The sequence below is a fragment of the Rousettus aegyptiacus genome, unplaced genomic scaffold (assembly GCF_014176215.1).
Source record: "Rousettus aegyptiacus isolate mRouAeg1 unplaced genomic scaffold, mRouAeg1.p scaffold_m13_p_5, whole genome shotgun sequence".
NCBI lineage: Eukaryota > Metazoa > Chordata > Mammalia > Chiroptera > Pteropodidae > Rousettus > Rousettus aegyptiacus.
Window position 1 is genome coordinate 21,852,292 of NW_023416308.1, and position 18,775 is coordinate 21,871,066.

Consider the following 18,775-nt stretch of genomic DNA (forward strand, 5'->3'; position numbering starts at 1 on the left):
GGGTCTATTCTCCCCATTTTACAGATGAAGAAAATGAGACTCAGAGAGGGGAGGACACTTGGCTGGGGTCACACATCTGTAAAGCTGCACATCTGTAAGTGGTACAGCCGAGGCTGGAATCAGGCAGTGTGGCTGCAGAGCTAGCATTTTATTGATTTCTCTCCATACCAAAGAAATGTCTTGCCCTATTGCTAAGAAAATATCACAGGTTGCAAGGTAGGGTTTGGAGAGTATAAAAAAGAAACAGGAGGTTGGGGTGGGAGCTGTAAGCTATTAGCAAGTGAAAGCATTCATGGAGCACTCACTCTGTGCCAGGCAAAGTCATTGTTACATTGTTAATCCTTGAACAGAGTGGATGAGGTTTGAATCATACCCATTTTATAGATGGGAAGCCTGAGGCTCAAAAGGATTAAGAAACCTGCTCAGAATCTCCAAGAAGAGAGAATAGAGCAGGTCTTAAATCCAGGCAGGATCACTAGAGCTTTCACCACTGCTCCAGCCTTTCCTGGGTCCTCACCAAGTGCCAACACCACGCTGAATGCTCTGTCCCCATGGCTTACCTAATGCTCACAGCATCCCTACAATGACAGGCACTATTTTATTCCCAACTGCAGATAAAGCAACTGAGTCCCAGAACGGTTAAGGCACTGCCTAGTGCAGTCTGACCCCAAAAGGATTCTTCCAGGCAAGTCCTAAGGGCTCCACAGATAAATGCCATGGGAAAACCCAACATGGCTAATTTTAAAGGAATTAATTTCCAGGTCCTCAACTTCCATACTCTTTCCTGGAAACAGGTTAGAGTGCTCACCTGTCATTGTTCCACTCTTCCTTTCTCAACTGCCCCTCCCCCAGTCTCACCAGGCACCTCACATAGCATTGCTTTGAAGTTAAACCCTCCAGAATGCCTCAAAACAGACAGCAATGACACTGTTAAAAATTCCTTTGCAACTCATCCAGATTCCAATTCTTTTCTATTTTTTAACCAAAATGAAGGAAAGCCAAATTGAGCAGTCAGCAAATTTGATCACTAAAAATAATGTTTCATAAGTGACTGTTGTGGGCTCTTTGGCGTATAAATTAGAAGTTGTTGAAAAAAAATCAAGTGGCATTACTTTATTGAGTGATTACAAACTTCAGTTCCTCCTAAACTTTTTTTTGAGTGAACAATGCTCTTCGTAGTCACATCCATTCAGTAAAAGTGAAAAATAGGAATAGAATTGCTGCTGAGGCCTGTCTCAATTTAGCAATAAGTATTCAACCAAGAATATGTGATGTAATTGAGAAACACTCCATACTACTCATTAAGGGTATATTCCAAATAAAAATTTACTTATGTTTAATAATTATATATCAAAATTAATTATCTCTTACTGTTTTGATCTATTGTGTGTTACTAAGAATTATGATAACTCAATGCTGGAGAAAAAATTTAATACTATAGCTTTATGATCTCAGAAAATTAAAAATAATAATTTAGAATTTATATACTTTGTCACAAAAAATTATGATAGTGTGACAAATGAAATACTTTCAAGCATAGCAAAACATTACATTAGGATAAAGTTATATGAAGAAAAGGAATGGAAATACCAGTTTAAGAAGAAAACGAGACAATGCAAAACTTCCAAATTCTTTCGAAGAGCTTATTCATGTTATTTTTAAACGGATAATGGTGGCTATCAGGTAAACATTTCAATTCTGTTGGAAACATTTTAAAAAATGATATGATAATTTTATTTAAATTTTTAATATTTCAATATACCAGAGATTATATAATCTGCAACCTATACTTTTTAAAATTTTAATCTCAATTTAAAAACTTGTGATAGTCCTGGGGGCTGCATAGTTCTTACACACTTCTTTTTTAGATTAGCAAGAACAAAAATGTTTGAAGATTACTGTCTTGGGGTGAAGTGTTGCCTTAGTCATGTGCTAAGTGATATCCTTGAGCATCCTCCCAAACGCAAATTTTCCCCATTCTCCCATCCCCAAGGGAGAAATTTAGGCATAGCAGAGCAGTAGTTCTATTACAGTAATTACAGTAATCTCACATAGTATTTCCTGTGGCAGCAATGACAGGTCCATCTTACCCTCACGTACATTGTGCAGTGAAAGCAATTCCTGCAGTGCTCTAACTTTTCCACAGAAAACTTAGCCATAGAACTTCACAGCCCATGAGTCCGAACTTTATACCAGTAGTCCAGGGCAAGGGCTGGCAGCAGGGACTCTGAGTCCGCCAGGCCTGGATTTCAATTTGGCCTCTGCCTCTTATGGGTTATTTGAGCTTGGGCAGTCATCACCCCTCTCTGAGCCTTAGTTTCTTTGCCTGCAGAAATGGGAGTAATATAATAATAGCACCTCTTTCATAGGGTGGAGAGGGTTAAAGAAGTAATGCACAGAGCCTGGCATAAGATAAGTGCTCAATAAACGGTGGTTGTTATGAACTAATGACAAAAGACCAAAAAGACCCTGCATTGCAAAAACACAGAATTGTGATTATTCTTTACTAGGTATCAGTGAAAATGAGGAATATGAGAAAGAAATCATTTACACGCCCCCATTATGTGCTAAGCACTGTAGGGATTTTGTTGCCCATCTGCAGAAAACCGGGTGTTATCACTCCCACTTTGCAGATGATGAAATAGAGCCAAAAAGTATGTCACTCAAGGTCACACATCTAGCAGGTGAGTAAGCCACATGTATGCAGGTATATGTACTTATGATGTTCCTCCCACTGAGCTTCATGACCTTATTGCTAGTATCAGACTAGTCCTGGTTGCTGAAGGCAACCAGTCGTCCGTAGAAAAACAGCACTCTGGGAAGCATTCCTAGTTAGCAATTACTCTGCCACTAGTTAAGCCGTGTGGCTTTTCCTGAGTGATTTAACAACTCCATGCTTCACTTTCCTCAGCTAATAATAGTACCTGCCTCATAGGGTTGTGAGGATTAAAGAGCACAATGTACATTATGCATATGTTATATACAATGTCTACAAAGCCATTTGCACAGTAAATGCTCAATAAATATTAGCTTTTGTAAAGATGGTTATTATTATCCTCTTATCCAGCCTGGCAGTCCCTCCCTTTTAGAAGGTTACTGCTGAACTCCCCCTAACAAAAATTGAGGGTTCTGCCTCACTCTTTATCAAGCCTTAATTCTAAGGAGCAGTAGCTCCCTACTGTTTATTGATCATCTACTATGTGTCAGGCACTGTCGTTTCCAGTCCTCAAATCATCCTTGCACGGGCAGTATTGGCATCTCCTTTTTGGAAGAGTAAGGCTTATAAGGTTTAAGTGATGTGCCCAGGTGGGTTCCAACTTTCCAGCAATTGAGCAGGATGTGTAGGGCTTCCAGGTAGTTGAACCCCAGCATGCAATAGAGTTGGCTGCCAACCAGCCAGGATATGTGAAGTAAGGAGAGAAGTAGAGGGAGCTGAGGTCATGGTATTTCTATGCATGGTTACTTCTTTTCTGCTGAGCCTTTGGCAGCAGCAGGAGGAGGGGGATACCCCACAGACCACCCCAGCGGACCAGAATTGTACACAATGGGAGAGAGCTGCTGGCTGCCTACCGAGGTCAGCAACGCAACCTGCCAGCTGGGGAGCCGCCACTCACAGTGCAGCTGTGGCGCAAGGATGCTCAGGATCATCATTTCCATGGCATCGGCCATCTGCAGGGAGGAAGCAAACATCATGAGGCCAGGATGCTGACCCCTCGCCAAGTCTGTGACCTCAGAGAAAGCATGTACAAAACCCCTTTTCTACTGCCTGCCGAGTGCCCTACCACACGTCAACATACTAGTAGTAAAACAATGAGGTGTCATGTGGAAACTGACAATTAGACATTAAACATTCTTGTGTGTGTGTCTGTGTCTGTGTTTCCATGTTTAAAAAAACAGGGCACTCCTCGAATGAAGTAGGAAAACGTCATATTTTGAAAATCTGAGAAAAACATTTTTATAGAGGTAGAGCAGCAATTATCTTTTCTCTTTAGCTCAGTAAGAGACTGGTTTGTTTTGCTTTAGAAGTCATTGTTCATGTAGAATTATCAGCATATTTAACAAGTACAACTTTTTTAATGTATTAAAACATACTAAGAAGCCCCAGTAATTAAACATCCTTTATGGCGCTAGATGTACACTATGATGGGACAGAAATGAGAATCTAGAAGCAGATCCCTGTGGCCACAGAAATGTGATGAAAGATATAAGTGGCCTTTAAATTATTGAGGAAAATGATGTGGGGAAATCGAAGATCCATTTGGAAAAATATTTAGTTAGGTCATCATCGGACACCATTCACAAAAATCAATTTCAGTTGTATTAAAGTTCTAGATGAGTTATTCGCTATGGGTAGATGAGGGATTTCTAATAAGGGATCATGAGCCTCTTGAAGCAGAGGGCTAATTTTTATCTGTGCATATTTTTCCAGGATGAGCTCCACAGATGACATCATAATTTCAAAGTAGCCCTGAGCCCCAAAAGACTGAGAACCATTTAATTAGCTAGAATTTTCAACTCTTCCATGAGGGCAATCTCCAACACACCCAACTTCTCCCAAGCACAGATCTTCATTATCACCAGGGTAAGTCACTCGGCAAAAACTTTGTGGATTCAAGCAAAGGCTCTATGTGGAGAGAACTGCGTCCTTCCTTGTAGATCATGGAAACCCCGTTGTGTAGCATAAAGGTTTCTTGGAGACTGAATGTGACGTCAGTACCCCCAGAAATACTTGCCCAGGCCAAGCCTGTGAGAACAGACAGCTTCCATTGAAATTTTCCAAACCCAATGGCTTCCACCGCATCTTCCACCATGAAAGTATCTGGGAAAGAGAAAGGGGAAGGGAGGGAAGATCAGTGCATCTTGCAGTTGTCCTAATGTGGGGGTGTCTGGAGGGTCCCCAGCCAAGCTCCTTAAAGGCAGCACATGCTGCTTCTAGAATGTATCTTAGAAAAATACACCAGCAAGTGTGAAAAGATACCTTGTTCTGAAATCTACTGCGACATTGTTTTAAGAGGGAAAACTGAAAAATCCAGAATGTCAATCAACAGAAGGTTGGTTAAGTAAATGATTGCATATATAATAATTATAAATTGTTATGTAGCCACATTATGAAAGATGGCTCAACTGATAAAAAAGAATGTGCCATAGAGAAACATGCACACAATATATTGTTAATTCATTTTTAAAAACAAAGCGAGATGGATGACAAAACATTTAGTATGGTTCTCTTCTTGGAGATGTATGCATGAGTGCATATAAGTATATGTATATATGACTATATAGAATATATACAAAACTTTACATTAGTTTTATTTTGTTATCTTTGGAGGGAAAGAGGGAGAAATCATATGAGACTTTAACTTTTACAACTTATTCCGTAGTCAGAAAGAAATATTTCGTAAAAATGGATTTCCACATATGTGTGTGTACCACACAGGGGAAGGAAGATCGAATGTTTAAAATCTGTTAACAAGGTCATCTCTGAGGACAGCACTTGCTTTCCTCTGAACAGTTCTGTCATGTCTGAATGCATTCCAAATAAACATATGTTATTTGTATGCTCAGAAAAAAAGGATATAATTTATAAGCTAATAAGTGTTTTTGAAAAAGACTAAAAGACTAAATGTAATGTGGTATGCTGGATTCTGTGCTGCAATAGCACGGCTGCAAAAACTGGTGAGATTTGACTAAAGTATGGGGTTTAGTATAAAATATTTCTTAGTTGCGACAAACCTTGTTTAGATAAGAAAATTACATGAGGGGAAGCAGCATGAAAGGTGTATGGGAACTCTCGGTGGTATCTTTGCAACTTCTCTGTAAATCTAAAATGATTCCAAAATAAAAAGTTAATTTAAAAATAAAAAACAATAAAGGAGCATGCTGTGGGATTTTGTAGGCTGCTTCTGAGGATAAGCCCCTGCTGGAAATTGTCATCTTTGGAATTTTAATCATGGACCTTTTACATCAATCATAATTTTCTCCAGAAGTGTGGGTTGGCATTTATCACATCGGCAGGTTCTGGTTTCGCCCAGCAAAAATATTGAGGAGAAAGCAGAGTGAGCCTTATAACATCATCAATAATATGAACAGTAATGATATAATGGTGCCCAATTCAGTGCTTACCGTGTGCCAGGCACTGCACTAAAGCTTGATGTACAATATCTCATTAAGTCCGTATCACAATTATTAGTTCAGGCCCACTCATAGCCCCGTTTACAGAGGAGGAAATGGACTTTCCCAGTGTCACACAGCTGACACACTGTCATTCTGGGAGTTGTGCCCAGACCAGCCTAACAGTAGAGCCACCACTCCTAACTGCTGCCTCCCCTCTCCCCAGTCATTGTCAACAACAGGCCTTGGGTTCAGGTCATTAATTCTCTTTTGTGTTGGGAATCTGGGAATTCTCAAGAATGCATGGAAAGTTTTCACTCATCAGCACCATGTGATGAGACTGGGTCCCAACAGCACTACCCGAGGTCTCTTGTTTGACTAGCTCAGCTCACAGGCAGTGCAAGGTCATGAATGAGAATGTGGACTCTGAGGTCAGATGACCTAGGTATTAATCTAGCTTGGCTGTGTGACTCTGGGCAAGATACTTAACCTTTCTGTGCTTCAGTTTCCTCTTCTGCAAAAGAGTGAAGATGATCGTTAACGGTCCCAGTTAAAAATGCTATGAAGATTAAATGGGTAATATGTGTAAAGTGCTTAGAACAGTGCCTGGCACAGAGTAAGTCTTCAGCCAATGTCAGCTATTCCCATCACTATTGTCATCATCACCATCGTCATCGCCACCACCACCATTATCATCACCACCACTGCCACCACCATCATCACCACCATCATCATCACTATCATTGTCATCACCATTACTGTCACCACCACCATCATCATCGCCACATCATCATTACACTGTCATAATCACCACCACCACCACCATCAGCAGCAGCATCACCATCATCACCGTTATCATCATCATCATCATCATCATCATCATCATCATCATCATCATCGTCATTGCTGCTGTCCTCAGCCAAGTGTTACACAATGATGCTCACTGGCAGGGATTGTGATGTAACTTTGTCTGCTGAAGTAAGCCATGTAGGTCCAGCTCACACTTCCAGTGTCACCCCGGGCCCTCTGGGCCCTCCTACCTACCCCTTCACTAGATCCCTCTGAAAGTGCCACCTGGGGAGACAACCCTGGCATCTCAGAGCCCCTGACTGTGGCCTGGGGCTGATGCCGAATTCCAGAGCCCCCTCACCGTCAGTGGGATTGGCAAACTCCTTGGGCACAGCTGCCCCATCGTCTAGCTCGACGGCCTCTAAGCCTGCGCGGACCCCTTCAATCTGGACCTCATGCTCTCCCGAAGCTGCGTCGTCCTCTGACCTTGCACTCTCGCCCGTACGACGAAATTTCACCACCCTAGAGGACAGAGGAAATCTGGTCATGAAGGCTAGAACTCTCCCTCAACAGCTTTTCTGCACAGCTCTTGTGCCCAAGACAGGTGAAAAACTTTCTTTTCATGGTCAAGATTGTTGAATGAGTAGAAGGCTGGCATTTCTATTGAGGTGCACTGTATGTAGCAGCCCTGACACATGACTCTCATTTCAAGAGCTGTACGTCAGAGCTGCCACATACAGGTGTACAGGTTGGGCACCACACAACTCCAGGGGGACCAGATTCACATGGGAATGAGGATACCTTCATTCTAGACTTGAATATTGTTTGGAAGCACGTATGTGTCAGAATTTAGACTAATCTCTTCAGAAAAGAAATACTTTGGTCACCTAAAAGTTACATTACGCCCACAAAATTTGCTTGCATGGTATTTTTTCAAGCAGATAACAAACTTTTTAAATGGGAGAATTGACATAAAAAGCAATATTTCTGATCTCTCTTAAAAAGTAGAGTACCTGGCCATTTGGGGCCCACCTTCCTCTAAGAGAACAGTATGGCTAGATTTGGGCAGTGCGGCCCCTGTAGACAGGACATTTCAACTCTGCGGTCCACTGAGTTAAGGGGTGGTGTGAAATAGGTCTGGGAAGGGACTCTTTGTCCCCAACAGTCAACCCCAAAATAAAAAACATAAACTGTCTCCAAAGGTATTCACAGAAGATAAAAACAGAGATTAGGCAAAGGAAGGTCACGATCATTTATGTGCATTATCACTTTATTTTCAGGGATGAAGGGAAGGTTGATGGATCACCCTTAACTTTGAGAGTAACATTGCAGAATGGCCATGTGGCTTGATAATCTTCTTTGAATACTGCTTTTATCATATCCTTTCCTCCAGGATTGTCCAGGGCGCCGTACTTCTTTCTGTGACTAATAGCAACCACTGCAATTTTTTTGGAAGGTAAGCTGTGATATCTCTCAAAATTTTAAATCTCTGTGCTCCCACCTAGAATTGTCAGGCTGGTAATTCACTTTAGAGATAGATACAGTAGGCGATGATATAGATTGTTAGTTTGCCATGTGTTAAGTATAGTGTTTGTGCTTTCTAGCGACTACCTTATTTAACCTTCACTTTCACTACCCCCATGTTCCAGATAAGGACACTGAAGCACAGAGAGACTGGGAGCTTGTCCAAGGTCACACAGTGGTTGTCTAAGCCAGACTTTGGCAAAGCCACCTGACTTCAGAGTCCCCACCCCCAGCCACCCTGCTATATTCTCCTCTGGTGCTAGCATGCCATTTGCAGCTTTGCATGTAATAATTATTAATGAAATGTTGTACTAACGAAATTGGAAACAATCATCAGGAGTGAGTAATTAAGTAGATTATGACACATCCACTAAAGAAAATGTTTTTTAAAATTGCAATCTGTATCACAATAGCCAAAGATGGAAACAATCCAAGTGTCCATCAATGAATGAATGGATAAACAAAGTATGGTCTATACATAAAATGGAATATTATTTTGCCTTAAGAAGGAAGGAATTCTGTGCTACAATATGGATGAACTTTGAAGACATTATGCTGAGTGAAATAAGCCTAACACGAAAGGACAAATATTGCCCACCTATATAGGGGTACCAAGAATAGTCAAATTCACAGAGAGAGAAAGTAGGGGCTGAGGGGAGTGAGGAATAGGGAGTTAGTGCTTAATGGTACAGAGTTTCAGCTGGGGTAGATGAAAAAATTTGGGAGATAGATGGTGGTGATCATTGCACAATGTTATGAATGCACTTAATGTCACTAACTGTACACTCAAAATGGTAAATTTTATATTGTGCATATTTTACCACAATAAACACACAGATACACACAAAACACACACACACACACACACACACACACACTACACACGTTGATCTTTAAGGGTCCACAGGAAAAGATTGTTGGGCTCATTATTAAATATACTGGAACATGATCCCATAACTTAGGTCCTTACTCCTAAGACTTAAGTGTGGTCAACAAGGGGCCCAGCATCCCCTAGGGGCTTATCAGAACTGCAGTCTCAGGCCTAACCCAGATCTATTGAATCATTTCAACCAGGTCCCCAGGAAATTTGTGTGTACATTAAAGTCCAAGAAGCACTGCTGTAGAGTATTTATGTTTCTACAGTACTAGACGGTCTGGAAGGATACGTAAGAGCTAAAGACTGGTTGCTTCTGGGGAGGAACACTGGATGGAAACAAGGAGTTTTGAGGGAGGGCATTCTTTTTATTTTATTTTTATTTTGGACCCTTCTGTGATGTTAGCAATTTTCGACCTGGGCATTTATACTTTAATAAATATGTTACCACTGGGGTGATGTGAAATCTGGTGCTGCCCTGGGGCATGGGGGCAGAGTGGTGGTGATGTCCCTAGTTCTTCCCCACTGACGCAGCAAAGAATTACAGGTCAGCGAGATTCAGAAGTAAGATTTATTGAAAGTATATTTTAAAAGGAGATGGGGTACGCTAAGGGATACCACGGCCCTATGGAATTTGGAAGGTGAAAGATAAAAAAGACAGAGTATGCTCCAAGGGTGGAGTGGGTTTTCAGTGAAGAGGGCTGTAACAAGGCCGAAGTGGCAAGGTCTGTGTATATTTGGGCTGTGATGGGAAGTCCTAGATGATCCAGATGTGAGGTTACCTTGACTGACAGTTGGCTGCTATATAACACTTTGCCTACTGCGCATGTGCTTACCCAGAATTCTGTCTGTTATAATTAGATTCATGAACTTCTGGACATACGAATGGCATTATAATGATGGTATAATGAAACTGAGGTTGTGGGCAAGTTAGTGTAGTACATTCTGTGCTTGCATTTTGTGGCTGGATTAGCCAGCAGCTTTTATGGGCTTTGTGCTCTAGGATTTGGGTTAATTTATAACACAAAAGGGGGTGGTGTTTCTGGGAGGTCCTTAAGGAAGGACTGCAAGGGAGGTTTCTATGGTTACAGAGCTAGGCCTTTGCTCTTGTCGCTCAGGTCTGCCTAACTACCTAACAAATACACATAACAATAGCGAATATTTACAAAGCTCTTGAGCAGGCAGGTAGCATCTGCTAAGCGTGTGACAGATGCCTTCATCTGTGAAATAGGGACAATGACGGGGTTGCTGGACCATCTTGAAGATTAACTGGGCTTGACGAATTGGAAATTGTGGGCATTGAGTAAATATTAGCTTCCCTCCTACCTGCTCACTCAAGTCACCTTTCTGCCTTGAGTATGGAGTACACTGACCTTTGTGAAATATGACTTTGAGAAAGTGCCTTAGCTCCCTGCAGTTTCAAACCAGGATCTGTTCACCTTCCCTCCCTGGCAAACCACTAGGGCACCTTTATTTTATGAACGCTTGTTTTAAGAAATGAAGGAGAAACCTTTGACATTAAATTAGACTCAGAAAGCCAGGCTACATTTTGAATCAGTTGGGTTCCTAAAAGTATTTATCAACTACACAAGCCAAGATTTCCCAAGGGAAAAAAAATGAAAGAAAAAGAAAATAGCAGTGGCATATGTTAAATATATGAGGGCTTCAAAACAGGCTGGCTCACAATTTCTTGGCATTTGTGGTGTATAGATAGCATATAATTCACTAAAATAGCAGGGAACATTTATTTTACATAATTTTGCTATTTTAAAAAAGAGCTTGAGGAAATAGCTGTCAACTTAAAGATCTTGTTTGTACCATCATTTAATTCACCTCGTACCTTAAGATAGGGTCTGAGATTCGATTAGGGTATTTTAGATAAGGAAGTTTTCTTCTCTTTTCATCTGTGCTTCTGGACATTTATCCCCTGAGTTCATGAATCTATCAGACTGAAGAGGAAGCTTAAACTTAATTGTGATTATCTAAGAGTGAATGTTAGAGTCTTAAACAGAAGCAGTCTGCCGTAGGGCAGGCCCAACTCTGGCACACAAACTGATCTGGGTTTGAACCCTGTGCCCACACCATTCAGTAGCTGTGTGACCCTGGGTAGGTTACTTTACCTCTCTGAGTCTCAGCTTCCTCCCTGGTAGAGTGAAAATGGTAATTCTTTTCTCACAGGGTTGCCATGGAGATTAAAGGAGTCAACAGAGAAAGAGGGTCATGCAGAGCCAATCATTCAGTATTTCAATAACTGTTTATTGAATGCTGACTGCATGCAAAGTTCTGGGATACAAAGGGAGACAAAATCAATGTGGTCTCTTCCCTCATGAAGTGGATACTCTAATTGGAGAGATGGTTAATATTACAAGTAAACAAAGAAATCTTTATACATTTGTAAGTGGATGGATTTTGAGAAGGAAACAAAAAGGTGCCGCGGTAAAGAACAATTTCAGGGAAGAGCAATCAGGAAAGACCTCCCGAGGAGGCTGAGGTCAAGAGGACAAAGTAGAGTAACACACAGATGGGAAGAGAATAGAGAAGAGCTAGTGCAAAGGCCCAGAGGTAGGGCCAAGGAGAGACAGACTAGATCATGCAGAGCTATGGAGACCACAGGATATTTCTTGTTATCCTGAGACCAGTGGGATGCCATTGAAAGGTTTCAAGTAGGGTGAGAGGGTGGAAGATGATCAGAGTTGAGTTTTGAGACACTCAGGCACATTTTTCTACAAAAAGAAGAACAGATTGTAGAAAGTGTTTTAAAGTATAGATTTTATAATTATTTAGGTGTGGCAAGGCTAAAAGATCAGGTGACAGATATCATTGAAAAAATATATTCTGTTATGCTCAGAGATCCTGAGAGGAGGGGGCTTGCCACACCTTGGGGGCTATACGAGGAAGCACCAGGGTCAGTCAGGAGGCAGAGAGAGTGAGGGGAAAATGCGGACAAGAGTCCTTACTGTGGTTACACGAGTTGAGGATTAACTAGTTTAAATAATTTCGACAAGCTCTGGGGCATAGGGGCTATCTCTAGTTGCCAGGTACTTGGACCTAGGTGGTCCAGGCAGGTGAATGGATAGTGGCTCTCTGTTGGTTAGTTTGTATATGAAAGGTACACTAGCAGGCAATTAATTTACTTGTTAACCTCGAGAAGAACGGTGTCTCCAAGGACAGCAAGTCCCCAAGATGTCAAGACATAAGAATACAGAAAATCAAAGGCATATTAACACTGAAAGATGGCAAGAAAGGAAGTAGGAAAACAGGGAAGAGGTTATATGGTCAGCTGGGTAAGATGTGATGGTGGTTTGGGCTAGAGGGTTTACAGTGAGGATTGGGGGTACTGAAGCTTTTATTATTTCTGCTCCCCTGACTCATCCAATCAATAGAAAAAGACATCTTTACAGAGAAGCCCATCTGCAAGGCTAACCAGCAAAGGGTCAAGTTATAACAAGTGTCCACATGTTTAGGGAATTCAGACAACCAGCAATCTTCAACTTTGTCTCAGGTACTCATCTATGTCACATTGGCGTTTCTTTGGAATCTGAAACTTATTGACAAATGAGGTCAGGGGCTGGGGACCTGGAGAGGCAGAAATTGCAAAGGTCACTGAAAATGAACTTGCTTTGTCTCCTTCAAGACAAGTCCTGAGCACTCTATATCTGTATGATTTGAGAAGCATCTTCTCAGGGTCTGGACCTTCACCTTCAAATATTTGAAGTTCTGGCATGTGAAAGAAGGTGCTTGTTCAACTTGGATTCTGAAAACAGAGCTTGAACTTCTGGGTATAAAGAAGAGGGAAGCAAATTTCAACTCAATATAAGGAGCCTTCTCAGGCAGAGAAATCCAGACATGAAAAAGGCTGCTTTAGGAGGCAGTGGGCTGCCCTTCACAGAGATGGTCTAGAAAAAGTAGGTATCTACGTGTGTGACTCAGGAGTAATGATATTTAATATGCAGCCATACCCAACAGGCGAGGGGCAAGCCTAAGTGCTCTATCTGCTTACTATTATGTAATCCCGTCAACAACCCTAGGAAAGAGGTGTTATTAATTTCCCCAGTTTATATACAAGTAAACTAGGCTCAGAGAGGTTACATTAATCGCCCCAGGTCCCCTGGATAATAGGTCCCTGACCTGAGTAGTTCCAGAACCCATGATTTTAACCAATCAGCTGATGCTTCTTTAACTGAGGCCAAAAACACTCCTATGGAACCAATTAAAATGCTCATTCTGAGCCATTCTCCAAACCTAAGGCTTTTACATTTCTGCAGAGTAGGGCCCAGAAATCTGAATTTTCATAAGATGTTGGTGGTGGGCCCAGACATTTAAAAGCTACCACTTGATGCCTTTCTGCCAGAATTAAGAAGCTGAGTGTAAGGGGTTGGATGGAACAGCTTTTAAGGTCTCTTCTGTTCCTGGTCTAGGAGACTATAATTAATGGAAATTTTATTCTCTGTGGATGTTTCTTATTTGTATTTTCCTGCCACTTCCATTGACCTGAATAGCATCGAGCTTCTTCCCTGAATAGTGGACCACTAGCTCATATTCTGGACAGAAGGTAATGATCACAAATAAATAATAGTTAACATTCATCAAGCCCTAACCATATGCTAGTAGGTCTGTTAAGCACTCATGAGCCTTTTGCCCTATGAAGTGGGTGCTACTGCTTGCCCCATTTTATAGACAATAAAACTAAGGCCTAGAGAAGAAAAGTAACTTGCCCAAGATTACCTTCCAAGTTCACAGGAAAGTTAAGATTTGAGTCCAGGTCTGCTTGAGTAGAGAGACCATGCAGGTAATCATTCTGTGACATAGCTTCAGGAGAGTAGGGTAGGTAACTTCTGACTGGGGAAGCAGAAGACCTGTGCTACAACTTTCTAGGTAGCTTATCTCTGTAACTTATTTATTACTCAGTCATTCAACAAACATGCAGTGAAGTCCTTCTATGTGTCAGACCAAATTCTTGCCCTCCTGGAGTTTATAGTCTCTTGCCAAAGGTATACTGTGATTGAAGGAAGAGGCACTATTTGCTGGCAGAGCATGTACCAGGGTCCTGACATGACTAAAGTCTAGAGCATCCAAAGATGCTCTAGAAATAGACTGAGTAGTTTATTGTCTAAATCAGAACATTTTAAACCAGTGGTTCTCAATAGGGGGTGATTTAGTCTCCCAGAGGACATTGGCAATGTTTGGAGACAGTTTTAACTGTCACAACTCACGGGGAAGAGTGTGTGGTTATGGGATCTTGTGCATAGAGGCCAAGGATGCTGCAAAATATCCTATAATCCATAGAACAATCTCTTACGACAAAGTATTATTTGGTCTAAAATGTGAATAGTGTCAAGGTTAAGATTTAATACAACCCAGTATTAAAGAGAGAAAAGAGATGCTGTTAATCACAGCAGAACAATCTCCCTGAGCCAGGATGGTACCAGGCACACCCATCCAGAGAGCTTAGAATAAGTCTTTTAAAGCTAAAAATGTCCTTGAAGGTGGTCTAGGCACACCCTTAAGTCACAATGAATTTAAATGACTCGCCCAAGATCACACAACGATTTGTGCAGATCTGCATAATTCTTCAAGAGAGCCCAGAGAAGAGCTTGGGTGGGGCTGTAAAGCCACAATCTGGGCCTGGAGGCCCAGGAACAATCCTCCCTAAGACCTAAGCCATCATCCAAGCAATGGCCTCTTTGTGAGATCTTCTTTCTTTGCCCTCTAGAATATTCCCCTTAAGTTGCTGAAACACATATCCCTGAGAGTGAAGCTAGCTGGTATGTGTTTGAAATAATACAGTGTGAGTGAGCAGCTTTAGGTTTGAGGTTTAAAAAGGATTTAGTGAGTTAACTTTGAGGATCCCTAGGCTATTATAATAGCTCCCTACTTTTTGCCAGAAGCGGGTGACAACGAACTCCCATTTCTCCTCCTTGGCCAAGAATCCTCCCCTTTTGCCCCATTGAGTCTCAGGCGGAAGGGAGCCAGCATGAAGTCTTACATGTACCTTAGCCATCTATTCTGGTCCTATGTCTCTGTGCAGAGGTCTCCTCATTTAGAGAAAACAAAACCTACTTCTAGCTCTTTCTCTAGAACTTAAAAATGAGTCCTTATCAGGGTTACCATGGGCCCAAAGAGTTTGTCTGGGACAATTTCAAGAACATAGTCATTTAATTAGTAAGTCAAATTGCATCTTCCCAATCTTCCTGATTAAATGAAAGGCGATGGGGAAGCAGATAGGCAAATACGATGAAATAAGGCTGTGTCTGATCTTTCCAGGTAGACTCAGCTGTGTAGCCGCCAAAAGTTAATAATGGCGGCCACTCCTGTTAAAATAAATGATTAAGCTGATGAACAGATTTTTCTGATTTTTCATTCATAAAATTTATTTATTTTTTTTCTCTCTTGTCTGACACATACTAGTCTACACTTGAATCCAGTTATCAGATGAAATCTAAGCAATGTCGCACGTACTTGGGATCCATCAGATCTCTGCCATGTGAAGCTTTCACTCTAGCAAGGAAAGACACACTAAACAACAAATAAGTAAATTATATAATATGTTAGAAGGTGATAGGTGCTATGATAAAAAGAGAAAAGTAGAACAATGCGGGAGGATGGGGTGAGAGGGCTGCAATTTTTTTTTGATTGTGGTAAAATGTACATAAGATAAAACTTACCATTCTAACCATTTTAAAAAGTACAGCTCAGTGGCATTAAGTACATTCACAATGTTGTGCAATCACCATCCATCCACAGAACTCTTTCATCTTACAAAACTGAAACACTGTATACATTGAACAACTCCCCTGTCCCCCTTCCACACACAGCTCCTGGCAACTGCCATTCTACTTTCTGTCTCTATGAAAGAACTTCATGTAAGTAGAATCATAGAGTAGTTGTCTTTCTGTGACTGGCTTATTTTATTTAGCATAATGTTCTCAAGGTCTATCCATGTTGTAGCCTGGTCCCTGCCATCCTCAGCATCCTTCCTTCAAGCCACTTGTTCATTATGTCCCACTGGCCTGACTTTGAGCTTTTCCCCACACAGTTCCCTCTGTCTGGAATGCTCCTCATCCCATCTCTTTTCCTGAATGACTCCTACACATCTCTGGGGACTCAGCTCCAATGTTACTTCCTTGAGGATATCTTCTTTGATCTCTCCCTCACCCATCTAGACCTAGTCTCATTGCACCCTGCACTTGTCCTTTGTAGCCCTTAAGACAATTCTCATAATTGTGCAATTATTTGTTTAGTGTCTGCCTCTCCCACCAGACCAGTGGTGTCCAATAGAACTTTCTGCAGTTATAGAAATATTTCAGACCTAAGCTGTCCATACAGCAGCCACCAACCACATAGAGTTATTGAGCACTTAAAATGTAGTTAGTGTGACCAAGGGGCTGATTTTTTTTTTCAAATTTCACATATTTCACATATAAGTAAACTTATAAATTATATTTTTTACTGTATATTACACTATAGAAGTTATTTTATATCCAAATGATATAATTTATATTTAAATAGCCACATGTAGCTGGTGACTACCATATTGGACATTGCAACTCTAGACTGCATGCTCCTTGAGGGCAAGGATAATATCTATCCTATTTAGTTGTGGAACCTCTTCTATCGAGGGTGCCCAAGTAAGTTGAATAAATGAATAGATACATAATCTATATAGTCTGCAAAACTTGCTTTCGCGCACTCATCCTAGAAAGGGGAGACCCAGAAAAGTCCAACTTGTGCAAGGTCACAATAAGGCAGAAGTAGATACAAAATCTCAGCCTCCTGAATCTCCTGTATATAGTGCTTTGCCTGAGTAAACAGCGGGTGAAAAGAAGTTTATTTATGGTCTCAAATGAACTAATCTAGAGCTATGTGAGAGAGACACCAGGTATAAGGGAGGACTGTTTTCTTAGTTATCATCATCCCCTTTACCCCTCCCCTGACCCTGTAAACTACTTAGTGGCTTATAATCTATCAACACTTGGCCTCCCATGGGACTAAACCTGTCCCAAAGCCCACTCTTGCCAACTCTCTACAAGGCACTCTGATTTTTTTTAAAACCATATTGCTCTCAAGAAATCTGCTGCTTGCAATCTGTGCATAATATACAAAGGGCGCAATTTAAAAAACCATCTAAGTCGTGATTTGTAACCCACTCAGATTCACATGGCCATTCCTTTTACTTTACTCTTTTTTAAATAGATAAATCAAGCTGAGCACATTTCAGGGCTAATTTTGACTTCATTCACATGTAGTTTGGGGTTTGCAGGTCACAATATTTGGAAGTTCAGAACAGGAAGCCTATATATTGTTTTTATAAGTGATCTTTCAAATCTAATAATAATTAAATGTGTTGAGTATTTTGTATCTGCCAGGCATTTAGCACATATTATCTCATTTGATCTTCACAATAACCCTATGAATCAAGTACTATTGTGACCCCCGTTTTATGGCTAGGGAAACTGAATCTCAGAAAAGTTAAGTCACTTGCTCAAAGTCACATAACTAGGAAGTGGCAGTCAAGACCTAAAATTCCCCCCCCCCCCAAAAGAAAGACCTGAACCAAAGTCTGTCTTATTGAAGAGCCAATGCTCTTAACCAGTACACAATTTGGTACCCCTCATAGATACTATATGTATTTATGTGCATAAAATATCAGAAAGAATAATCAAGAAACTTAAAATTGGTGTTTGGGAAGAGGGAGTTTTCATTTGTGTGCTTATTTCCTAACTTTATTTACCTTATATAGGTTATATACATCATTTAGTACATTAATATAAAATAAATTTCATTATTCTATATTTTTAATTAAGGAAGGAATAGTCACGACAGTGTCATCTCTATATATTAGTAAATTAAATATACATGAATCTTTGAGTAATTTGCAAAGTTCATATGGTCTGACAGTTTTTGAAAATTTATCCCTGTAAAACTGCAGTTCCAATATGAATCATATTGTTATTCTGAGAACCAAATTTCATATTTCAGTTTCTGAATCATTTTTATTGTGAAATAATAGGTTGTTTTTTTAAATATGATATTTATTCTCAATGAAAGTGGTATATTTTCTTTGAGAGATTCACACTCTGATAGGTACATTTTTATGTATTCATATATCAACCTCTGGATATTTTAACTGAGTATCTTTTAGCCGTTTTGAAATAATGTTATATTACATAAGATATGCTATTTGTGGATCAGTTAATAAAAGCTTAAAGCATTTAAACTAATTAAAGATTTTAATTAATTAAAAATTTGAAACAAAAATTAATTTTACACTGCTTGAGAAGTAAATACTACAACAGCTTTCAGTGCTCAGAGCCTCAGAGAGCTATGTCAGTCACACTAAAAGTCACTTGGGAGAATTCCTCAGTGGTTTAGAGAGAGAAAATTTTTTTCAGTTTTTTCAAGTCAAAAAAATACACACATACTAACAATACTGGATCCTTCCCAACAAATCCAAATGGTGTCTACTTTTACCATCTA

The 18,775-nt window shown here is 40.5% G+C and overlaps 1 protein-coding gene across 1 annotated transcript in view; it reads right to left on the reverse strand.

Annotated features, from left to right (window-relative positions):
- Positions 1-18,775, reverse strand: part of LOC107500141 (SV2 related protein) — a 65,045-nt gene that overhangs the window by 45,170 nt on the left and 1,100 nt on the right. The window contains exons 2-4 of the mRNA XM_036221186.1: positions 7,262-7,422; positions 4,734-4,819; positions 3,571-3,669 (exon numbers count right to left, since the gene is read on the reverse strand). Coding sequence (XP_036077079.1) covers positions 3,571-3,669; positions 4,734-4,819; positions 7,262-7,422 — 346 coding nt within the window. The remainder of the gene's footprint in view (positions 1-3,570; positions 3,670-4,733; positions 4,820-7,261; positions 7,423-18,775) is intronic.